The sequence below is a fragment of the Astyanax mexicanus genome, chromosome 2 (genome assembly GCF_023375975.1).
Source record: "Astyanax mexicanus isolate ESR-SI-001 chromosome 2, AstMex3_surface, whole genome shotgun sequence".
NCBI lineage: Eukaryota > Metazoa > Chordata > Actinopteri > Characiformes > Acestrorhamphidae > Astyanax > Astyanax mexicanus.
This window is the reverse complement of record NC_064409.1, coordinates 63,404,996-63,431,084: the sequence shown is the minus strand read 5'-3', so window position 1 is coordinate 63,431,084 and position 26,089 is coordinate 63,404,996. Positions and strand designations below refer to the sequence as shown.

General features: G+C 39.6%; 1 protein-coding gene across 1 annotated transcript in view; it reads right to left on the bottom strand.

Moving 5' to 3' along the window:
* mrpl23 (mitochondrial ribosomal protein L23) overlaps window positions 1–26,089 on the bottom strand; it is a 33,449-nt gene that overhangs the window by 5,675 nt on the left and 1,685 nt on the right. The window contains exons 3-4 of the mRNA XM_049474710.1: window positions 19,877–19,959; window positions 11,712–11,785 (exon numbers count right to left, since the gene is read on the bottom strand). Coding sequence (XP_049330667.1) covers window positions 11,712–11,785; window positions 19,877–19,959 — 157 coding nt within the window. The remainder of the gene's footprint in view (window positions 1–11,711; window positions 11,786–19,876; window positions 19,960–26,089) is intronic.

Sequence of the window (26,089 nt, the reverse complement as noted above, 5' to 3'; positions counted from 1 at the left end):
GCTGTTCAACCAGCTTGGTCTTATTGACCATGCTGTTCAACCAGCTTGTTCTTACTGCCCATGCAATTTAACCAGCTTGTTCTTACTGGCCATGCTGTTCAACCAGCTTGTTCCTACTGGCCATGCTGTTCAACCAGCTTGTTCCTACTTGCCATGCTGTTCAAGCAGCTTGTTCCTACTGGCCATGCTGTTCAACCAGCTTGTTCCTACTGGCCATTAGAGGTGTGCCAAAAAATCGATTCACATAAGAATCTTGATTCTCATTTACTACGATTCAGAATCGATTTAAAATGTCCCAAAATCGATTCTGAGGGGCGGGTTTTAGACTGATTTTGGGCTGGGTATTTTTGTTGGACCTGGCAACCCTGGGGATAGCGCTTGTCCTTTCAAACGGAGATCTTCCAGACACACACAGAGCGTAGGTGTTTGAGAATCACCGGTAAGATGGCAGAACAAGCACTATATTACATTAGATTAACGTGTAGTTTCAATGTTTTATGGCAGAATGCTTCATAACAAGCATAAAAAAGATCGCTAGTAGTTAGTTTCAGTAACTGTTAGCTAGCTAACTAGCTAACTTTCCAGTTCCACCTTAAATAACGCTACAGGTGGCAGCGGGCTGCAGCATTTAAGGCGGAACGGAAAAATACAATAAGCTAATCAGAGCTAATTTCAGCTCCTCATCACAGAGGAATTAAGGAATGGACCATATGAATTAATTTCTCCACCTCCTGCCCCCTTTCTGAAGAAATACAACGACCTTAAATTAACTAGTTAATCAGCAGCTGCTCCTGAACTTTAGCGCTCCACTGCTATCATCACATCAGCCCAGCAGCGTCACCTACACACCACCGCTAGTAGCCTGGTAATAAAGCAGTGTTATTTATTATTTATTTATTGTTCATTAACGTCATTGTGATATCCCAGTGATTCCTCTGTCACTGAGGACCCACATTCCTGCACATTTTATTGTTTTTGTAACACATTACCTGCTCCAGGACCAGTGTATATTATGGAGGGTTTTTTTTTCAATAAGATTCATAAGCCAGAAGCAGAAATTTTTATAATTCAAATCGTTTTGAATCAAAAATCGATTTTGAATCGAATCGTGGCCCCCAAAATCGGAATCGAATCGAATCGTGAGATAGTAAACGATTCCCACCCCTACTGGCCATGCTGTTCAACCAGCTTGTTCTTACTGGCCATGCTGTTCAACTAGCTTGGTCTTATTGGCCATGCTGTTTATCTAGCTTGGTCTTATTGGCCATGCTGTTCAACCAGCTAGTTCTTACTGCCCATGCTGTTCAACCAGCTTGTTCCTACTGCCCATGCAATTTAACCAGCTTGTTCTTACTGGCCATGCTGTTCAACCAGCTTGCTTCTACTGGCCATGCTGTTCAACCAGCTTGTTTCTACTGGCCATGCTCTTCAACCAGCTTGTTCATACTGGCCATGCTCTTCAACCAGCTTGTTCATACTGGCCATGCTCTTCAACCAGCTTGTTTCTACTGGCCATGCTGTTCAACCAGTATGATCTTACTGGCCTTGCTGGACATGCTTGCCAACCGGCTTGGTCATTATGCTGTCAAAAGTCTTATGCTGATAAACCAGCCTACTATGTTTTGAACATGTTTTTATACCAGGGATATACAAAATGTTTATTTACAAAGGAATAGCCAACAGGCCACCAGCTACACCTTATTAAAATGATAAAGAAGTGCTATATAGTTGCTACCCAATAGCAGCCTCAAAATATCGTTGTATATAAAAGCTTACAGAGCTGTTTTCTAACTGAGAATCAAGGTCGACTGGAGTAGGGACTCTCCTCTTTGGTATAAAGATTCAGTGTTTATCCATCAGTTTCACATTAGCATGATTAGAAGCTTCGACAGATTGCTTGCCGAGTTTACAGCACTGCCGGCAGTTGCGTGCTCACATTCACGATCAAGGTGATTAAGCCGGTCTACATGAATATGCCAAGACTGGGGTGATTAACAAAAAAGCAAAAACAGCACTGTATACAAACCATTCACACGCACATTAAAGCATTAAACAATTCATGATTCTGTTATGGTTGGCAGCAGCTGATGGCTGCATATATGTTTGGGTGTGATGTGTACAAACTCTTGTCTGAGGCTGTGGAGCACATTTCCATAGTTTGATTTAGCAGTGGGGTAAAGCATTAATATCACCATGTGAAATGTATACACTGCACACTCCACTGAGCGTCAACTAGTGTATTGCACAACACGAGCAGGAGCATAGCTCCTAAAGCCCAGACCACCAAAACATTTCTGCTCAAGGTGCAGGACCATCTATTACACACTGACACATTAAGCTAAACATGTTCTCGCACATGTTCTAAACATGGACGAGAAACTGGGAATAAAAAGAAATCTTGCATGGAACACAAATGTCGTTGTTGGGCTCCGTCCAACCATTCTCTTTACAGTTTTCTGACATGCCATTTCAGTGTCTGAACACAAATCTATGGGAGGATAAAACAGAGAATGTTATACTCCTTCCAGACAAAAAAAGGCATATAACGAATCAGAGCAGTTTATGATAGGCTCGGAAAAAAAGAGAAAGCTCAGCAAAAACAAGAACAAAGCATCTGATGTTACAGAGTAGCAAAGAATGTTGTTTGGACAAATATGTGTCCTGCAGGACAGGAATGTACATGAAACCAATACTGTAAAATCCTGTGGAACCGATTCGGTCTGAAAACGAAAACAGAACGAGGAATTCAGAGCTGGCATTCAAGTTAAGATGTCCGAAAAACATGGAGTGTCAGAAACACGCTGGACATCCAAGACAAACCACACTACCTAAAGCTGTAGCATGAAAGTGTAACCGCCCAAACACGCACCCTTGGTGAACTCCAGTGACTCGTGTCTCACAATCACATCCACAATCAGTTAAACAGGAACAGCTGGCAAGACTTGGGCTGGTCTGAAAGGGTCAGCAGTTGATGGGGTTTCCGCAAAGGCAGCAACACCCTGCCCTCCTCACTCACCTCCATCTCCAGGATTTGCTCCTCAGTAATGACGGAAGGTAATGTATTGTTGCTGTTGGAACAAAAACTTGCAACTCCAAACCGCCAAGCTTTTAGCTTTTGGGAGACAGGAAAAAAGGAGCAAACCTTCGTAACTTTCTTATAAACATTTTTTAAGTGCTTTTGTTTCATTTCTGTTGATTAATGCTTCATAAAAATAATTGGAATCAATTGGAAGGACAGCCAGTATTTTAAACTAAAATCCTTTTTGGTTTGCTTGTTTTAATTTAAATTTAATCTTTTTATCAATTAACCCGCTCATATGATGCAGTGCTCCCAACAGTACTCCTCCAACTAACCGGCACACTCAAGAAGAAAGTTTTGATACATCAGCCAACAGACACTTGCAACAGTGATGAAAGGAGATAGTGTCATCTACTCACCCAGAGAGAACATGGCTGCCAATAGTGTTATCTCGGGCTCTGGCTGCTGATGTTGAAGCAGATGTTAAACCAGAGTTTCAAACTAACAATACAACAGCCGTAGTGTCAGCTTATTAAGCGGCATTCAAATACTTTTATTTTTACCCGGGAAAGAGGGGTAACGTGTTTATACTGCAGGACATCAGAAAAATATATGACTGATTCACATGGAATAAGAATTCTCGGCATAAATTATAAATGTACACTGTAATCACCTTCAAAATACATAAAGAAAACCAAGATTATAATCCACTTACAGTAATCATGACATTTTTCTTTAAATATATACATATTAGCTAAACATTCAAACTATTCACATGCTATACAACAAAATCAAAGCTGTGAAAAACATCTGAGGTATTTAAGGTAAACTCCTGAGGTATTTAAAGGAATTTTACCCAAATTTTACAAAAAGGATTCAGTTAACCTAAGGTTATTTTATGTGACTAGTTTAACTGAAAGCCAAAATGCTCCAGCATTCTCACTGATACAGGAGCGAGCAGTTTGGGAAAATAATTGATATGGTGCCTTCGGGAAGGACTAAAATAACTATCCCAATGTCATTCCTATACGACTTTCTTCTGCTAAGGTTCTCTGAGTAACATTGTTGTGATCTGACAGCGACATTACACAGACTACAGAATTCTCTAATTTCTTCAGGCATTGTTAGTAGGCAAGTTGGGATAGTTTTATTTTGTTTTATTTTATTTACTGGTGCTGGGGTACACTGAAGGGTTTTGCTGTTTGAAAGAGCTCAGAAGTAAACTCCCATCAAAGATCAATCAATCCTTCTAGAGAAAATCCAAAAGAAAGAAGAAAGAAGAAACGTCTGCAAGAGTTTAAGACCTGGAAGAGCACCATTAACACTTCAGGGAGGCCCTTCTTTCTTCTCCTCGTGTCCCTTTCAACAACAACATTTTGGATCACGAGTGAGCTGAGGGATACATTCATAAATCAAACATTTTTTAAGAGAATTTGCCAATGTGTACATTTTGTCAAGATCTGTTTGTGTAATGTTGGAAGTCTATTAACAAGTTCATTACTAGACAAGAGAGAGTAGGAAATGCAAGGAGATGCTTGTAAACAGCTCTTTTTGCCAACCTCTCTGGGTGGGCCACACTGTTGCTTCCTCTGGGTCCAGAGCCTGGCCCGTCAACTGATACACACGAACCACAAGCATTTGGCTGCCTTCAGATGCCTCATATCTCCGAGTCTTGATGCACACCATACCAGAAATTAGCCTTAATCAGGCTGGGGAGAGAAAGCAGTGGTAAATGGCAATAGCAGGGAGGGGTTTTTGAGACACAGCTGATTGGGGAAGGATTTATAGCTCTTGAGGGGTAATGCAAGTGTCAGGCAAGTGGTTAAAAAAAGGCGAGGGTGTGTGAGGGGAAAAAAATGCGAAGTCTGTTAAACGCAGAGAGGAGACGCAGGTCGAGACAAACAAATAAAAAAGAGAAAATCCCAGAGCTGACCACAAGTCAAGAGCTAGCTGCTTTTGCCCAGCCCGTGACCTCCTCTCCATCCCAAAACTCGCAAATTTCATTTAACTCTTCAACCACAGTGACCAACAAAATAGCATGGGCCGGGCCTGTTGATGGACGAGTACAGATGTGTTTGGAGCGGAGCCTATAGACATAAAGCACAAAAAGCTAACAGCTGATTCTATGAATAGAGACTGTGCCAAGTTTTCAGCTAAACGATTCTGACAATGTGAGGAACATTCAACCAAGGGTTACTGTGTGGCCTTAAGCAGCCTTACCCCACAGATCCTTCTCTTTCTACCACGAGCCAACATACAAGAAATATATAATTTATTAGAATGAAATCATTACGACATGCAAGCACGGCCAAATGTTCTCTCATACGCAGGGCACGTTTTTTTATGCAAGTGTGTCAAATTTGTTTTCCTCACTGTGAAAAACAGCATGGACCCAGTGGCACTACTGTACTGAGCTCTGGAAAGACAAGCGCTCCTGGCCCATCTAAGGTCTATCTGGGCCCACGCCAACCTGCCTGTCCGCCTGCCGACCCTGACGCCTTCCCCGTCCCACAGCAGTGGGCCAGCATTTGCGCAAAACACACTTCCTCCAAACACGAGTCGAGTGACCCAGCTGTCAAAACCAACTGCCCACAGCAGTTGAGAACATGATTCATGCATGGCATTCCCTATGCCAAGACTCAGCTGCCCCACGAGAGCCAAGCAGGGGAGAAGGTTTTTCGAGTCTTTGTTCCCGTAACCACTCTAATGAAACCTCAATGCCAGGGAAAAGTGGTGCTAGGGAAAAATGAAACAAAATGTATTATGTTTCCTCACAGAGGACAGCCATAAGCCAGACATTTCACCCATTACTGCAAAACAGAAGCGTGTTTCCACTGCAATTGAGAGATTGTTTTTCCCCCTCTGTGCTGTTCTAGACAATCATCTGGCATAGAGTCCAGCTTGTTAAATAAATACAGCCAAGCCAAGGAGCCAGTCTGAGGGAGGGGTGGCAGCAGCGGCTACTTTCAGCGCCACTACGTCCAAAATCGGCTGTGTCATTTCTTTTTTTGAAGCCATTGAGTCACTCATTCCACAGGGTTCTGCCTGGCAACAGCGTGACCCGTCCGTTCACTTGTCGGGGCTTGTCTGAGTCTCGGTTATTTTCTGGGCCACCAGGATATCGGACCCTGTCAACAACATCCAAAGATAAACTCCACAGTGTTGAAATTCCACCAGCCATCATGACGTCTGGACCCCTCCCTCAATTAGAAACACACAAAGGCAAAAATCAAGCCCAGCCAACAAATGGTCAAGCAGGAGGAAAATGAAGGAGTTGGCACCATAACAGGAAGAGCAGTGTCAGTATCTCAGGAATTTATTTTGAAAACGATACCAAAATAAAAGGGGGGTGGTGCCTCCATGTTGACAGACTGATCAAAGTAGCGACGGGTGGGAAAAGGTCAGGCATAATCAAAGGGTTTTATGACCGAAAGTGTTTACAGTGATATCTAAATGAGAGCGACCTGCAGGAAATAGAAGACAGAAGATAGAAGTGCCCGACACAAGGCATCTGAAAAGGGGTGGGGGTCAAGTATCATGTCCTGTCCTTGCGTCTGCTGGCTCTTACAGAAGCCGTCTCGCAGCGGCCGTCCGCTGGGGAGCCGTGTGTGTAAGCTGTCTTCAAACAGGATGCCAGAGACCCTGCTTTCTTTTCCATTATTCATGCTGTGCTCTCCCTTGCCATGTTCCGGCTCTTATGAAACTCTGTATCGGTAATGACAAATTGCAAAATCTTGTTGGATATTGTGTCCCGTTACATATTTCAAAATCAACATCCAAAATTCATCTCTTGAAAGGAAGTCTTGGGGGGGGGGGGGGGGGGGGGGGGATGGTTGGGGGTTGGGGTCCGACAGTACATTTATTATTTTGATTTTGTCTTCTTTTTTTTATCAGATCGGCTCCTTTTTTTTCTTTGGAAAAAAAAAGAAAATTCATCCATAACCATCAAGTAAAAACATCTTTCTCCACATTTTATACAAAGGAAGCACAACAAGCCTTACACACAGCTGCACAGTCCATGAACTCAGTGGTACTTCAGTGGTGTTTTCATTGCTTGGATGAAAACATGAGAAGCATGAATTGCGTGACAAGGTGAGCAGGAGGAAGGCACAATCACAAGAGTTATGATCCAAATGGTTCAGAATAATAAAATTCCTCACAGATAGCAGGATTTCCACTTTGAGAGAATCTACTGATTCAGCAACTAGCATTTGGGAGTGTTTAGATCCAGAATTCAGCAGGAAGCTGACTGTGAAGGGAATGGTGGGGGATTTTTCCTGCTGTTGGCTGGACTTGGACACAGGGGAAAATGCTCCACACCTTCCCCCTCGCTGCTGAAGGCTCGAGCTTACTGTACCCTTAGCCGCAAAGAATCCATAACAGTGAGGTCCTGGGGTCCAGAGCTCCATCAAAACCAGCAAAGCCAAACGTTGCCACCTAGTGTTGATCAAATCAAGATCAAGATTCCACACCGAACGCACACTTTCCAGAGAAAACTGAAAGGGTGTTAATTTGCCCGGGGGCAAAGGGAACAGTATAAGAAGAAGGAAACTATCCGAGTAGGAAACTGCAGTGTGCCTCACTCGCATTATGTTTCACAGTGTTTTGTTCTCCAGTAATTGATCCCAATATGCTCCAAACACATGGAGAACATGGTGATCTGAGCTGAAAGGTAGCCTGGTTACCAGCTGGGCCCAGACCGAAACACTGCCCCAAAAAACACACACTAGGTTCTTAAGACGGGGCAAGGAGATCTCAATCAACCAACAATAAGCAACAGTTGCTGCCAAATCCTAGCACACAGTGTAAGACCTCTGGAGCATAATGTGAGGGAGAACACAAATAAGATAAACAGCGTTTTGGCCACTGATGTTACTGATTGAAGCTCTTTTTTCAAGGCACATCATGGTCTCCTGGAATGAGAAACAGAGCCACCCTGTTTGTAATGGTTGGCAGTTTGAGAGAGGTGTCACTACCAAGCCAAAGCCCAATTATTACATTTTGGACTTGACAAGACATTAAAAATAACAACAGATAAGTGGTGAACTTGTGGAACTGGGCAATATACATAAATACAGATAAGTTAATATTGTACTATTTTTTTCAGTATTTTTAAAATAAAAATAACTAACTGTGCATTTATTGTTAATATATATTGTATTTAATAATAGATTTGGTGATATCTTACTGACTAAGTAAAATCAACTGGATTGTGTTGTTTGAGATGCTGAAATATTCATCATGCTGCTAATTTATTTGTGATTTTGGTTCTATGACAATTTATACCAGACTGCGCTTTGCTGATTGCCATCCCTTCAGAAACCAAACTCCTTAGAACAACCCAAACTTGTGTAGCAGCTGTGATTTTTACATATTTGGTCACAGACACATTTTGCATAAAATACTTTGGAATATATCAATATTTATGATACATTACCCAGCCCTGAGCCAACCCTGTAAGCAAAGCAAACTTAGAACTTAGAAGTTCATATATATAACCACCACCTTCTACCACCTTCTATACCTATGTCTTGATTGTGCTTGGCTCCGATGATCTGGAATAAGATTAAATAAGATTTTTCATAGAAAATAACTCTAAGCTCCTAAACTACTTCCTTTGCTATTTTTAAATTTTGCTATGCCCCCCTGTCAAAAAAGAAAAAAAAAACATTTTAAAAGCTTAATGTTTAAAGGTAAGCTTAAGCTTAAAGGTAACCTCAGACAAGATGAAAAAGGGTTTACTTTTACATTTATGTTTAAGTGCCTTTAATCTACAGTTAAGCTTACCAAGACACCAGAACCAGAGAAGTCAGTTTGGTTATCTAAATCATATAATAGAAAAACACCACAATCAGTGCTGTAACCAGAGACAATCACAGTACCGTGCACAAAAAAACAGACCATGCTTACTTATCTTACTTAGTTTTCATTTAAAAAACACACAACACTATTAATTTACTATTTTTCGCTGGTAATATTAAGAAGGTTGGATAGGAGAAAATATTCATTTAAATAAAATAGTTAAAAAAGAGTTAAAGAATAAAACTAGAGACAGGACTAAAAATGGGACTCATAACAACCATGCAACCTAAAAGACCACAGACCAAATCTTTTATCTATTAGAAAGAAAAAAAAATCAAGCTTCATGCTGGCTTTAAATGTGAACAAAATCCACAGGTGATCATGTCCATTCTTCCATTGTGAAAAGACAGAAAAAGACTCTTCTCTGTGGGTCTAAAAAGACATAGAGCTGATCAAAAAGCTCAAAAAGACAAAAAAAAAAGAAGGAAATGCACAAACAAAGGAGCTGCTGGGGTTCTCAGAACAATTGATTGGCCACCCCAGAATCTAGACCCTAACATTACTGAACTTGTTTGGGGTTAATTGGATTGTGAAAAGCTAAATATGCTTCAAATTCGACCAATTAAGTTTGGAGCTGCAAAACAAATGCTGTAATAGAGAGTGGAAACATATTACAAAATATTTAATACATTATATGTAATACATAATGTGTAATTCTCCGTTAAATACATGATTATTGTATTTAAAAAAAGATCTTGATTATAGTATAAAATAAAATTATTAACTTTTCCAAAGTATCAAGTTTCTCACTTCCTTGTAATCTGCCTTAATTCACAATATTCCTATCGAAACCCTGGCTGATGAAACAGCTTTTTATATATATATATATACACACAATAGCAGCACACTGCTACATTATGCAAGCCAGACTGAAGAAAAACATCAGAGACATCAGAACTCTACAACTTACACAGCGACAAACTGGTCATGACCTTTCAGAGGACGCCAAAATATCTCAGGATACTACTAACTGGAGCATGACTGACTTGCACGTTATTACATGGAGCCTAGATATTCTCTCAAGATTTTATTTTGCTTAAGACCTCCCTGCCCCATCTCTGGACCTCCCTGTTTTGGCACGGCTCCAGCGTGCCCTCAGTCACCTCCCGTTTCACCCGTTCCGTGCACCCTCCACCCTCCTTTTCCCCCCCCCCCTCGCCTCCAGCGGTTCTCCCCGTTGCCCGATCCCACGTCTGTTCTGTAAGTGGCCGTCGAGAAACCCCGCAAACGGAGGCCTGGCCCTCACTACAAGCCTGTAGTTTGTAAAAAAAAAAAAAAAAAAAAAAAGTGGGGGGGATAGAAAGGGGAAGGAAAGCTCTGCCTTGTACAAGCGCTGGAATATTAGCTTATGGAGTGTGTGGGGGAGGGGCCGAACAGGGGGAACCGCTGTGGGTATCAGACCACAGAACACTCCCCCACATGTGGTGTCAATTAGGAACAATCTTGTTTTTTACCCACCACTGAAAAGAAAGGAGGGTTTTTCTTGGGCAGTGTGTTTTTTCTCTCTGCAGACCGCCAGACCCCCCAAAAAAGCCGGAAATTCAGTTTCATATCAATGCGTTTATGCAGAGTTCCAGCTTTTTAGGACTCACATCATTCACACTTAAATAAGCATGACATTCAGTGAGCTACAGTTCTGCTATAAAACTTACGAGTGACATTTTTGCTTAAAAAAAGAAGCAACAGTCGATGTGTGTGTGAGTGTGTGTGTGTGTGGGTACCGGTATTCAAGTTGTGAAGTAAATGCTGAACTGTCAATATCTATTGAACATTAAGCTCCGGGACAGTAATGCAGGCTTTCACCTTAAAGCTGGGCTTGAGAGAAGATTAAATCGACTGCAGAAAAGGCACAAAGGAAGTGAATCAGCTCCTCACTGTGGAGGCTCCCCTTTAAAAAATGTATATGTGCTTCAATTTTATATCCCATTACAAACAGCCCTGTTTTGACAATTTTAATAATTCATTCATCTCCAGATTGATGCCTGAAAGAGAGTATAAACAACCTGATGCCTCTCTGGGAAACTTTAAAACCTCAGCACATGTAGAAGCATTTCTGGTTGAATCAGAGGAGAACAGATGAAGATGTGTTCGTTCACGCCTTTGAAAGCGGCTCACTTCAAACGGCAGGGTCAAAGCCAAGGCCCAGGATTCACCCCAAGTGCAGGTGTGAACGCTGCAGCTTGTGCTGCCTCTGGAACAAGATCAACCTTCAATGTTCTGATACCCACAAAAAACAAAACCCTCCGCGACCTAACCAATAACCATACCCAGTTCAGAAGCTCCTATTCTACATCCTGCAATAAGTTTGGCGTGTAACCAAAGAAGACCTCTGGCCCCTTCAGCTAAAGTGAGAACCCAGACGCTCTCTTTTCTCTATCTCACTCTCTCAGAAGAGCAGAGCCAAGTGTGTGGGAGAGACACAAAGTAAACAAACAGCACTGGGACGCTGGGAGTAGACCACAATAAGGTGAGGTTTTTGCATCAAAGGCTACCTGCGCCTTGGGGTTCTCTAAAGGAACATAAGCTGCGACAAGCCCTCCGAAAAGAGACAAAAGCTCAGGGCTCAAACGCCCATACAGCCCCTGTTTCCTCTGGGGGATTGTTTTGTTTAATAACTCTGACTCAGTAAAACAGTCGCTCCCATAAAGGCACGATTGACACAGCACTGGAGGTTATTTTACAGGTGACTCCCTTAAACTGCCCAATGTTAATGACACAGGCACCTTCTGGACATCGAGGTGGCCAGTGGTGTCAATAGCAGGAGATACAGGCCATTTCACAGTAGGCGAGGGGCCTTTTCTACTGTTACAGCCCATGGGAACACACTCACCAATTGAACGTATGCCACTTTGTAATCCGGCCTCTTCACACGCTGGTTTAAGTGGTTCCTTTTCTTGTTTGAACCTGGAATAAAGAGAAAAATGTCCTTTAATGTGTCGCTAATCTGGTTTCACCCACTTTACCTGTCCACAACAGAAAAAAAAACAGAAACGTACACTTTGTAAGGGACAGATTATTGCAAAAATGGTTTATGCAAATGATGGATGAAGAGACATGCCCAAGTTAACCTGTGTAGTCATTTAGCAAACCACATGGTTATGAGGAAGCTGCACAGCTGTTGTTTACTGTAGGCAATCAAATGTGGCTGGAGGAAGCAGCACGAAACCTACCAAAAGCCACTGCTATCATTTAAGGTGGAATGGTAATATACAATGATGACAATAAAAGATAAATAATAAGGAGCTGGCAAATAAAAAGCTAAATTTGTCTTTGTCTAAAACAGCAAATTTAAACCCCCCAAAAATATATGTGCTTCAAATGGTTCTTTAAGCTAAACTGCCATAGAAGAACCACATTTCCACGTTTCCATACAGACCCATAGAGATGTTAAAGAGTGTAAAGTCTTCTATGGCACTGCTTAAATAATGCTTTAAAGTACCTTCATTTTTAGGAGTAATTGGGTACTTGGTGACAGTAATTTTGAAGCCTCAAGCTTCTTTTGTACTAGTTTGTTCACATTCCACCACCATTATTGTCGTTTCGGACGTGTGCGCATCTTCACACTGCATTAAGACCAATTACTGTAATTTTACTACTAACAACTTCAAAGACGCAAGGACAAAAACAGGCTGAAGACTTAATGAAATAGTCTTCATCGTACAAAATGTTCTACAAACGTAGTAATCCATAATAATGAGCGGCACGTTGACCCCGTTTACACCTGGTCACGTCATCTGTATTGAGCAACCGGATTACATCTGGAAAAGGCCAAGCCACATAAGACATTATATGCCTGTATAAACTGTGTAAAATCCAAGACACGTTTACAACAAAGACAAATCTGATCATAGTCTGGTGGAGGTGTAAACACATCAGACACATTCTACAACCATTCTACTCCCAGTACTGTACAATCAAAACTACCAACATAACTGTTGATTTATTATTATATTAAACATGATGTTCTGTTAATGTTTGAGCTTGAGTTCCTATACATTCTCACACAAATTAATTTCTTTAAAATGAATTTTGAACCAATATATTATTAACCTTTTATTATTTATTATTACCCTGCCTTGTGATAATCAGTATTAGACAGTTTGTCATTTACAGTCCTAATAAACACAGCAGATACCAGTTTCTAGCTTTGTGCTTTCAATCAGTGTTTATGCATACTTACAAACTGAGTTTAAATACCTTAAAGAATATTTAGAACATTCATATATTTATAACAATTTTCAAATTCAGATGGCGTAGCACTATTTTGTTACACATGATGCTCAGTTTTGCTCAAACCGTGTTAATAGCGCTTATAAAAGTGATTCCCTCTTGTATTCAGCAACTCACTCCTTGTCGCAATTTTCCGGGATGATAAAGCTTGTAATAAGCGCGGTTTACTTGTCTGTAAAATCTTCCACTTACAGAAAATCCCTTGCCTTTTCATTTTACGCTTTTTTTAAGCCCCTTTAATAGAGCCCATTCCCTACTTTCCTCTTGAGTTCAATGGGTTCACTTAAAATCAGTCATAATTCATTTTTATTTAAAAAAATCTCTTTATTTCTTACAAATAAACACACTGCTTTTAACAGTATACACTGTATTCTAATTTTGGAACAAATTCCTGGTTTTGTCAATGATTATTTGATTAATTTGATTAAATGATTATTATCACAATTGATAGTGACAGGTGGCTAAAATTAGCATTTTAATAATGTAAAAAGTGTAATTTTGGAATTTTGTTACACATGATACTCAGTTTTGCTCAAACCGTGTTCCTAGTATACATTTCCACACTCTTACAATTACAATGAGTTGCATCTCAATTTATCATCTACCAACAATCAGTTCTGACCGGTTTGTGATCTACAGACATATAAAAACAGCACAGACATTGCAGGAATTTCAGCTTTGTGCCAACAGACAGTGTTTATCCAAGTCACAAACTGAGCGCAATAATTCTTCAAAACAGTACAGGAAGCTACAAAGTAAACGACAGTAGAGAAAAGTTTGGTCACTAAAGGGCAGACTCTCTTTTTTCTGTCTTGTCTAATGGAGGATAGTGTGTTAACCTTTTCCCAGCTGGGCATGATGTCATCCTTAAAGGCCTCCTGGACAATTTTAGCTAATAAACAAAGGAAGCAGTTCTGAGGAAAAACATCTTTCCAACCTCTCAACCACTACCATATTATTTCTAAGAAATGGAATGAATGAGAGAAAAGAAAAGACCTACAGTTGACTAGGGGGGCATCATATTATATTGTACACATTGAGGTTTCTCAACTATACAAACATTTACATTTGAGAAATTCTAACAATTACAGCGATATTCAATAAGTGTCTATTCTTTATTTATTTTACTATTTACTGTGAAGTTTTAAGGGTACTGTTGTATAGTTTATGTTTGCAGTTTTTATGCATGCACTAAAAATGCTGCACCTAGGTTTTGTGTAAAATGTATATATATATATATATATATATATATTTTTACATTACTTTATTTGTATGATTAAATGTTAGAAACTACTCTATGAAATAAAACTTAAAATGATTTTGTTCTGGTTTGAATCCCGTTCATGTAGCTTGTCATGTAGCTGCTGGAGCCCTGAGAGAGCAAGCTAGCTTCTGACATGTATTGCAGGAGGCATGTGCTATGCTAGTCTTTACCCTCCTGGTATTGAGCACTACACGTGTTATAGGGGGAGTCTTAATGAGTGGGTTGGATAATTGGCCTTGTTAATTTGGGCAGAAAATAGGATAAAAATAAATAAATAAATAAACAAATAAACAATGTTGCTGAAGTAATATACTAATATTAATGTAAGGTGACATATTATTACAATTAAGATTAAGATCATGTCGCCAACAATAATTCACAACCAAATATGTGATGACATAATTTTAGAGATATATAACCCACCCATACTGTTTACTACATGTTCATGTAATACTAAAGAATATAAAGTGAGGTGTTAAAACATATGAGCATGTATGCATGATGCGTGTGTGCATGTGTATGTGCGTGTGTGTGTTGTGTGTGTGTGTGTATATATGTGGTTACATGTAATCACTTCAGTGCACTCAGGGGAAGCCCTTCTTGGTAAAATCAACAGCCTGACTGAGGCAATGGTTGATGGTTGAGTAGAGGCAAAAGCAGGATGGGGGACTCCTCAGTTTGGGGTCAGCTGGGTTACTCCACTAAACCAGGTGAAAAGACTTGCTTTTGTCCATGTGTTTGAACCTCCTATCCTCCACACTGCGACCCCCCACCCCAAAATCCCACCCCACACATACTCCATAAAAAAAAAAGAAAGAAAAACTCCCTGTTTTGGGGTTGTGGTTTGGCTGCTCTCATGTTACAAATCCCAGGACAGAGAGGCAGCCATGGCAACCTCTTCCAAAATACCCCACCACACTCGGGGAGGAAAGAATGGAACCCTTGAGTGCTGGAAAACAGTCAGAGCCCCCCGCGCCCCACTCTCACATCCTTTACGCCGCCAATGAAGTGGAACCCATGACGCAGACAGGGATACCTGCTCTGACGCACCAAGGGGTCGCTCGGCCTTTGTTGTTTTTATTTTATTTATTTATTTTGTTTAAATCGAGCCTGTGTTCTGCTATTTTTTGTGTGTTGTATGTAGCACTCGTAAAACACAGCCCGCCCACTCACTGGCTCCCCACAACATTAGTGCAAAAAAGCTGCTCCAGGGAAATGGGGCTTCCAGTGGCTTAAACTCAACAGGGCGCTCATAAAAGTGATTCCCTCTTGTACTCAGCAACTCATTCCTTGTCGCAATTTTCCGGGATGATAAAGCTTGTAATAAGCGCGGTTTACTTGTCTGTAAAATCTTCCACTTACAGAAAATCCCTTGCCTTTTCATTTTACGTTTTTTTAAGCCCCTTTAATAGAGCCCATTCCCTACATTCCTCTTCAGTTCAATGGGTTCACTTAAAATCAGCCATAATTCATTTTTATTCAAATAAATCTCTTTATTTCTTACAAATAAATTAACTGCTTTTAACAGTATACACGGTATTCTAAGTTTTTTGTGTTGTTTCTGCCATATTTGGGAACAAATTCCTGGTTTTGCCAATGATTAATTAGATTAATTTGATTAAATGATTATCACAACTGATAGTGACAGGTGGCTAAAATTAGCATTACATTTAAATAACTAACCACAACTTAGTAAGCTTAGCTTAGTTAGGTTTAGCTTATCTTTGCTGTGGTGATCTGTTGAGTCAATATGTAGTAAATTGGCAGCTCTGTGAATGCAGTTCAACAGTTATTTAGGTTTGTGTTTTTTGTGATAATTCTGTTTTGTTTTTTTTTTTGTTTCCTCTGGTACACTATACAATCTGAGCATATAGACAAGGCAACACAAGCAACAGAACTAACTAGTTAGATACCAAGCTAACAAATTACAGGCCATTCCAACAGAAGAGAAATTACACAGAAATAAATAAATAGCCCATCAGTTTTTTTTTTATTTAAGCAGCTTGCGGTATAGATATATCAATAGCATAGCTACTAGCATAGCATAGTATAGCTTTTTCCTTGCCACTGTGTCAACATAAAATTGGCATCTCTGTGGTGCTGCTCATAAGAGGCGTGGGCCTGTTCTTCCTGTAAAGCGGCTTTGTAACAACCTTTGTTGTAAAAAAGCTATATAAATAAAATTGAATTGAATTTAATTGAATTAAATAGCTACCCAGCTAATAGCCCATGAAACACAAGAACATTTGGGATTAACAGATGTATTCTTTCGTAAAGTTGTAATTTAATATGGGTGTAAGTTTAATACTGCTGGAATGGGTGCTAATTTGTCAGCTGGGTAGCTAAGCTAGTCGCCTAGATGAGACTGTAGTCAAGTAGAGCCCCCTGCAAGAAAACGCATCCCCAAAAAAACAACAGGACTAAAAGCTGCAATCTAAAGCGGATCGGAAGCTTTCTACTAGTGGAACAGATGTTAATTATTTAGCTGGGTAGCTAAGCTAGAAGGGATGTTAGCCACCCAAGCTAATCTTTCTATTGAAAACCAAGTTAAATAGGTGGGGTGAAATTGCAGCATGCTGACTTAGGTGGTCCATTCAAATGTAATGGTTGTGACATCCCAAATTTTTATCTCATATGTACACTGAATGGCATAAAGCTTTTCAAAAGCAGTGTGTAAGACTGGTGGAGGAGAACCAGCCAAGATGCATACAAACTGTGATTAAAAACAAAATCAGATAAACTGATTAAGAAACTGAAGTGGTCTTTTAATTTGTTCGAGAGCTGTTTATACATACATGATATGACTAATGTTGGGCTGCAGCATTTTAACAGGTTTAGAACACGACCTCTGAACAACTGGTTATGCAAGTTCTTGGCTGGCAGGTTAAAGAACAGGGCATCCAGGACAGCTGATGGTCAGAAAGTTGGAGCAGCAGATTTAGAGATAAGTGACTGTGGGAAAAACATTGTGTTGCCACTCCATACTGTCATTTGTCACTCTCCCTCTGATCTGCCCTCCTTCAACCTCTTATCAGAGAACATGTTTTCTATGTAATATGAGCAGTCGCTTGTGCTTGAATGCACAGGTAAGGAGGAAAAAAAAGGGATCAGGAAATTCCAGAACACTTTATTGTAGTGTACAGTGTCAATGGAAATTTTTGTGAACAACTTTATGTCCTTTGTTTGTTCTCACTCTCTAATTTTCCTCTGCAGCAGCAGGTCGTTCCCTCATCACTGCAGACTGGCATGCAGCACCTGGAAGGGCAAAGGCTGGCAGCAGCAACTCAATGTCTCAATATGTGATGAGAAGGTGGGGGTGTCCTCCTGACAGTGAACCCCTGGGGTTTGTAATTGACTGGAAGAGGATTGCTTAGAATGCTTTATCTACTTTTCCCCATGGTTAGCAACATCGCCTCCCTGTATGAATCTGTCTGCAGGCAGATATTAGTTTTCTTGTTGAAGACTAAGTAAAGCTGAAAAATTAAACCTCTAGAAAAAATTAACTTGAAAAGCTTAAGCAATACAAGTAGATGAAATTCTGTATAAAAACATCCAGCAATATTTATAATTATCCCAAGCACTACATAAAGCTCTAAAAATAAATTCCGAGACCACTTCAGTTTCTCTGATTTTGCTGTCTATAGGTAGATATTTGTTTAAAATGAACAGTGTTGTATTATTCTTTAAACTACAGACAACATTTCTCCCAAATTCCAAATAAAAATATTGTCATTTAGAGCATTTATTTGCAGAAAATGAAAAATTGCTAAAATAACAAAAAAAGATGCAGAGCATTCAGACCTTAAATAATGCAAAGAGTTCAGAAATCAATATTTGGTAGACCCTGGAATAACCCTGGTTTTTAATCACGGTTTTCATGTTTCTTGGCATGTTCTCCTCCACCAGTCTTACACACTGCTTTTGGATAACCTTATGTTACTCCTGGTGCAAAAATTCAAGCAGTTTAGCTTGGTTTGATGGGTTTTGATCATCCATCTTTCTCTTGATTATATCCCAGAGGTTTTCAATTTGGTAAAAAAAAAATAAAAAAAATAATCATCATCTGTAATTTTGCATGTATGGCTATTATAGTTTAAACTACCTCATACCCTCTAGTGCAACTTCTGCCACATTAAGACTAATCACTTATATAAATCTATATACACTCATTATAGTGTAAATTATTTTATATTTATTTTACTTAACATATGTACACTTGTGTGACTATATGTATTGCTATTTGTAATGCTGCTATTTCCTGTCAGTCTTTCTTTCTGTATTTTAAATAATGTATGGCTTTGTCAATAATAATATTTGAGACCTTCTTACAATATAATTTCTTTTGGCACAGAGCACTGATCCTTTATCTTATCATATATATTTTACTTACTTATTTAAAATCTTTGTCAAGTTTGGGAACTGATCAAATATAGTGTGTTGGAGCTGTAAAGCATTAGCTTTTTAGACAAGTTAAAGGTGCCCACTGAGTATTTTGAGTTGTTGTTTGATGTATAAAGAGTCAGTATGTGACTTTAGCTGGGCCAAAAAACGCTTAGATGTCATTTTACAAGCCTATTTACAAGCCAAATTTGCCTCTGATTTCTATTTGAAGCAAAACAGTGTGTTCTTTGGTTTGTTGTGGGCCACAATTGAGATCCCCTTCAGTGAACACAGACACAGGAAAAGCGTGGTCAGGAGGCCTGGTGCGATTAGAAAACCATAGCGTCTGGAGTTGATGTGCTGCTTAACAGTACCAAATCCATATTCTCCTGTCTAGATGAAATATACTTTAAGAATTACCACAGTGGATACATACATACATACATACATACATACATACATTATGTGGTGCTTAAAAACTCTTAAACTCTAACACTTTTGGTGGTGGTTAAATGTGCTTTGAAACAGTTTGCTGTTACCTGTGGTTGGAGCTGTTAGCTCAGTTGTGTTGCTGCGCTAATAACTACTCACTCTATGAGCTGAAATAAGCAATTTAATAAGGTATCCAGTTAGGTTATAAATCTCTACTTAGCTTACTCCACTGATTTGTAACAGTCTTGCCTTCTTTATGATTACACTAGACATGGAAATACTGCGGCCATTTCTCAGCCAAATAATGTGAATAGCCAATCTACTATCTCTAGTGTAAACAGTTTTGGACATTTGGAATTGGCCTGAAAAACAGCCCTATTTCCGTCAGTCCAGACGTGCCAGAACAATTTACTTTTCAGAGGAAGAAATGAGGATATGAACTGGGGCTGGGCAATATAATCATATTTTTATTGTATCATACTGGGATAAACAATACACCTTTCTAAGCATATTGTCGATATTCTTAAAAAGCACTAACTAAAATAATGTAATTCGGTCTGCTCAACTGAACAGAGTGGAGCAGATTTTTAATAAATATGTCATAAATTCCAATTTTTAACAAAACGTCTTTAAATATCATGTATGTATATAAACTACTGATTTACTGTATAAGTGGAGAATCAACTCACAGTACTGAATCCTAGTGCGTACTCCTGAAACTGGAACACTGTAGATCTTCTCCAGGTAGTTCCTCACATCAAATTTGGTCATCCTAAGAAAGTAAATCAGAAAGAAAAAGGGCATGAAGTTGGAACAGAGCAAAATACATGGTCAGTGGTCTGTTCCAAGAACATAAGACCTTCTTAGTCTTGCTTTTGTCAAGACACACCATAGTGTTTAGAGGAGATGTCAAGCATGATGTTTCAGTAGATAGTGTTTGGAATGTTTTGTTTCACAGGAAAGAAGCCATTTTTAGAACATTTCAGAACAATTTCTCAAAAGTCATGGTTAAAAACACACGCACAAAGTGCAGTATAATAAAGTTAAAAACCCTTAATGCTCACTTACTGGAAAATCTTTCATAAAAAGCAACTTTATATGAAATATGACACTAAAAAACTGTAACTAGAAAGCATAGAACTGTCATGGCCAAAGATGTAATGCAGCCAGTCATTCTTGTGGGCACAGTTCATTGAGGGTGAATCATCTGAGCCAAGCATTTTCTAACATTCAGACCGATTTGGCTTTCTGAAAGCTGAATCTGCCATGTTAACCGCATGCTAACCATTTAGGCCTGTTGAAACTCTGTCTTGGTAAGAATAAATGGCTACGATTTTACAACAAGATGTAAAAATATATGTATTTCAACACACATACAGAACATAAAACTGTGGTGTTTACTGTGGTGGTAATAGGTGCGCTGGTTTCACCTTAGCACTGTAGCATGTTACATGTTTCCTTAGTAAGAGCCAATCAAAATCAGGAATTAATGTTTATGAGGTCTCAGTGGCTGTTTGGGTGCCATACGTTTATGCTGCAGTAAAATAAAAAGCAAAAGTCAGAGCTGTGTTATCTTAGGGCTTCCATATATTATACAAGTCTTACAGTACTGGGATTATTCTGGTGGTATTTAAGACCTTGCAACAGATAACCACATATACAGCATGTTTGCATTTTGGGAGAAATAAGTATTTGCTTGACTATTGTTTATGCTAAGGCCTACATGAATTAATAAATATAGAGGAGTCACGCATAACATTATGATGACCACCTTTGACACCTGCCGATTGGACATAGCCAACAAGACATAAGTCAATTTTCAGTCCAGAAGTGACAGTGAGGTGTTTAAAATCTCCAGCAGCACTGCTGTGTTTGATCCAGTCATTCCAGTGAAACACACACTAACACTGCAGTGCTGAGAATATTATGACCCATCACGCAAACAGTAATACCTGCACTGTGGTGGAAAGTAGGATAATAAAGTATACAGAAAAACAGATACAGGACTACAGTTTGTAATTCTAAAACTACAAAGTGCTCACATACTGTATGATCTGCTGATAAGCTGATAAGACAAATAATGGTTGTAAAAACACAGATAATGTCATAATGTTAGACGTGACCGATGTAAGTCTAAATAAAGCATATTTCTTTTTTTATGTAAAAAAAAAGGTAAAAAATGGTTGATATATGGTTATTTGGTTGAATGGCTCATTTGTTGCTAGGAGGTGTATTGCCATTAAATGACCTATGCCAATATTAGGTCTCAGTTAGAGGGTAAAAACCATCCACAGCACTGTGCCGTTGAGCTGTGATTTCATGGAGTGATGGAGCTCCAGCTAATACCACTGGGACAAGCTGTAGTAGAGTCTGTGATCCGGAACTAATCACCCAACATCAGCACCTGACCTCGTCACCTCACTGCCGCTCTGCTCTCATGGCTGAATGCAATCAGATTCTCATGGCAACGTTCCAGCATCCGGTGTGAAGTGTAAAATAAAGCGTCACGGCCATATTGTGAGGACGAGTGCCACTTTATGAGACACAGGAGAGAGCAGTGTGAGAGTACGAGTGTGTGACAGAAAGAGAGAGAGAGAGACACAGAGACAGAGGCACACAGACAGACAGAGAGGATTCCTAGAAAGCAACACACTCAACAGGCAGTGAGTGGAATGGTAATCAGAACAAAGTGCTTTCCGAGCCATTTGAGTGGAAAAACTGCGCCTGATTAGAGAGCAGGAACGCTCTGTAAATCACTGCCCCTGATGATCTCTTCCGCTGCCCAACCACAGGGCCTGACCCTCGGCCTGCCCACCCTTTCCACTGCCTGTTTTTTCCCCTTAACAGCAGTTACCATCTTCCATCATCAAGCGAATACATTTCTAAAACAGCATCTTGTAAAACGTGGGCAGCAGCAGTAATCATTAAGTTCTGAAATGGTACCTCTCATGGGGGCACCACGCCATTTGCTTTGTAGCTATGCTTCACAGAGCACAGAGAATACATGACAGCAGGAGAAATGAAGCATGGTTAGTTCGATGTGATATGTGCGACTTTACAGGAGGTCTTTGATGCTATTCTGTTTCACTGAAAGTGCACCACATAAGAGAACGCCGATGGCAACTAGGGAGGCATCAATTTCCCCCTCTCACTCTCTTCCGATAAGTATTGTGATTCTGAGCTTAGGGAATCGCTTGATGAACTGATCTTGTATTCCACCTACCTACATACATATACACACACATATATATATATATATACACATACATACACACACACACACATCACACATCAAAACCTTACAAAACTCCTTTTCCATTTTTGAACCAAAGTTTCTTAATAACTAAACTTAAATAAAGACCTGGAAAACTAAGTGTATATAGCAGCACAGTGGTGACAAGGTTGTTATGGGTTCGATGCCTACTCCAGTCACTGTCTGTGTGGTATGGTTTTCCCCGGTCAGTGCAGGTATGAAATTGCACAGCTCTAATTTTACAATGATCTTGACCAAAAACCCTATCCAAACGGGATTCGTTTTTCACGGGTACATCTTCGAAAAATATTTCACACTTCTACTTAGTGATAAAACTCCTGCATACGGACTGCAATAAAAAAAAAAAAAAAAAAAAAAAACATTTCTTTGCTTTCTCGGTCACATGACATCGTGTTCAGTAGCTCCTCCATTTCCACTTGCTGTTGTGTTTACGTGGATCTCCGTGGAAACACGCAACCATAGTGTAATTATGATGTTTAGCAGTGAACAAATAGCTATTTTATTAAAAGCGGGGTTATTTATAAATAATTAATTACATTTTTAGAAATGTTAAAAATATACAAAAAAAAACAAATTAGACATTTTAGTGTGTGTATATTAGGTGTGGGACAAAATATACATACAGAAATATACTGTATTGTTTTTGTTTGCAACACATTATCAATATGTGGCATCAAATATCGATATTTCCTTTTTGCATAAATGTATTTTTGTAAAATATTTTTTTTGTAGCGTAGTTGAGTTCTATGTAGATTTTAACAGCAGCAGAACTGGTCTCATTTATGGATTTATTTTACAGCATTGGAATAATTCTTCACTTGAGTTGTAGGGAGTGAACGTGTGTTAAAGAGACAGGAGCAAACTGAGTTATGCACTCTGTTGTACATTGTTTTATATTGAATGTCAAATTCTGTGAAACTGAAACCAACAAACACATAATTAGTGGTATTCCTGATATTTATGAGTATTTTTCCTCTTCACTAAAACAGATGATGTGTGTGTTTAGAACATTTGTGTGTGTTTTAACACTTTTCTGAAAACAATAATAACATTAAAATGCTGTATATAGCTATATATATGAGGTTTAAATAAATAGTCACTTTTAAAAATTAATAATTTATGGGTTATAAAGCTCTGTATATTTATCCTACTATGTATCTAACCAATTTAATCTTTTGTTAGTAATTTATTTAATCACTATGACTAATCAGAATTTACCCTGATCTGTAACATCTGATTGATATCAGATCCATTAGTAAGGTTAGTAAGTATCACTGCCTAAACTGATCTGGTACATCAGCTCAGTAAATCACTAATGACAACACTGCAGGGCAGTAGGCAGTGATATCCTGGTGCAATGAGCTACTAGGCTATTAGGCACAGATCTAAACAGCTCCCTGGAGGTCAGTGCGGCTTATCTTTTCATGTGCTGCCCTCGCTGAGCTCCCAGGCCTGCTCCCTGTTGTTCAAACTTCTCTCCCTGTTCCCAGTTTCAGAAGGACCCCACCCTTCACACATAAAAGGTATTCAAAACAACACAGACGCTCATCTCTAAACACAGCTCGTCCTTCTCTCCCTCCCTCCCTCCCTCCCTCTCTCTCTCTCTCTCCCTCCCTCCCTCGCTCTCTCTCTCTCTCTCTCTCTCTCTCTCCCTCACCCACACAGACCCACACGCACACATATCCTGCTTCTTTTTAAGTCTTTTAAGTAGGTGATTCATCACAGAGGGCTAAAAAACAGGGAGATGAATGATAGATGAGAACACTCCAGATTCAGATGAAAGATTCAGATAAAACGACTGCAGCAGTCCTGCACATCGGAACAAACTGGATAGGAATAAAAAAATAAAAAATAAATAAAAAACACATTAGGTACATTTACACAACAAAAAAAACGAAGCAGATTGCGTGAATTGGACGAAAGATTGACATCAGCCCCACAGCTGCTGCAGCGGGCTGTACCCGAAAGAGATAAAGGCGGTATAATGATGTGGTGAGGAGGCCTATGGTTACACAGATAACTGGCGGGGTGGTGCGGAGCAGTTCCTAGAAAACATTTATCTGACTCCTTCCACTTTTAATGCATGACGACAGACTGCATTCAGCCTCGTTTTGAGGTCTCAAAGACTTTTGGCCCAGTTAAGAACCTTTGCATTATGCTGAATCCCGAGCCAGATGGCTCCAGCACTGTGCTACAGGTGGCGAGGATGTCTAGTGTGGACTGATACGCTCAAGATCACAAAAGACAGAGAAAACAAAACACTGAACTCCTTGAAGGTAAAAAACTTCCCCCCTCCGTGCTTACGCAAGTGCTAACACACAGCAGGATTACAAGCTTGTGCGGTTTGGACTGCTTTCCGACAGAATAATAAGTAAGATGTGGCGCTCCAGCGTCACGGCGTAAGATGTACACCCTCAGGTTTAACTGAAAACAAAGCAGACTTTGTCCTCTTCACATGTGAGCTCCACTACTAGACCCCTCATTTACAGTTTGACTGCCTGTTTCATATTACAGCGCCGCAACTAAACAGCAAATGTTTGGACGCAACCGATGGCGAAAAAACGTCATCGGCAGGCCGTGCGTTGTTGACTTGGAAGGTGGTCAGAATGGTGAGATGTAAACAAGACTGAATGATAAGCAGCATGCCTCAGTCAGTTCTGTCTAACTGTCTTAGAGTTTTAAAGACACCCACACTCACTGCCCACTTCTTTCTGATCAGCGGGATTTATCATCTATATTTCTATTTGTTGTTTTTTTCAGTTGTTATGCTATTAAGAGTTACCTGAAAATGTTGCACTTTAGGTTGCCCACAGATAATCCACAACAAATGCTCTAATCCTTCTAATCTCCAGTCAGGAAAGACATGCTTTGTACATACACACACAGATACACACTCACTCACACACACATCTAAAATGTGCAGAGAACAGGCATAATCAGAACGTGACAGAATTAAAAAAAAAATGACAAAGGTCCCTGCTTGGGCTAAAATAAGACAAAAGGCATAATTCTAATTTTTAAAATGCTTAATTGTTGGAAAACATCATGTGTGCATGCTGTACACCAATGCTACTTTTGGTATACTATACTTGGCCTTATATCTTCTTCCTCTATGTTTGAGACCTATGATCTCAAGCATCCTGAGGCTTGTTTTGAAATGACCACCTACCACTACCACCCAGTTACTCACACACTGGAAAACACAAATCCCATTACTGAGATTTGGCTTCCCCCTAGTGGTCACAATGAATATTAAACTACACAACACCACAGAAACCAGTTGATGGTAGTCAATAATTCAAGTTTTTAAGTTTTAAGTAGTTGTGTGAAGTTTGTTCCAGTCTGTGCTTTAATTTAGACTTGCTGAAAATTAACTAAATAAAAAAAATCTAAAAAAAAATCTATCAAAAAAAAGTCTTTGCTCTGCCTCTTCCATGATATATATTATTCCTAGTCATTATAAAAAGCTGTGAGCTTAGGTAAAATAGTCTAGTTTTATGCAGTCATCCTGCAGTCAAGGTGGGCTACACTTCTTGGCCAATATATCATATACTGTTTTTTTTACACTGAAGGACTCTGTCCTACAGATGTTTCCTTTCTAGCAGAGTGGGTCTGTATTGCCATCTAG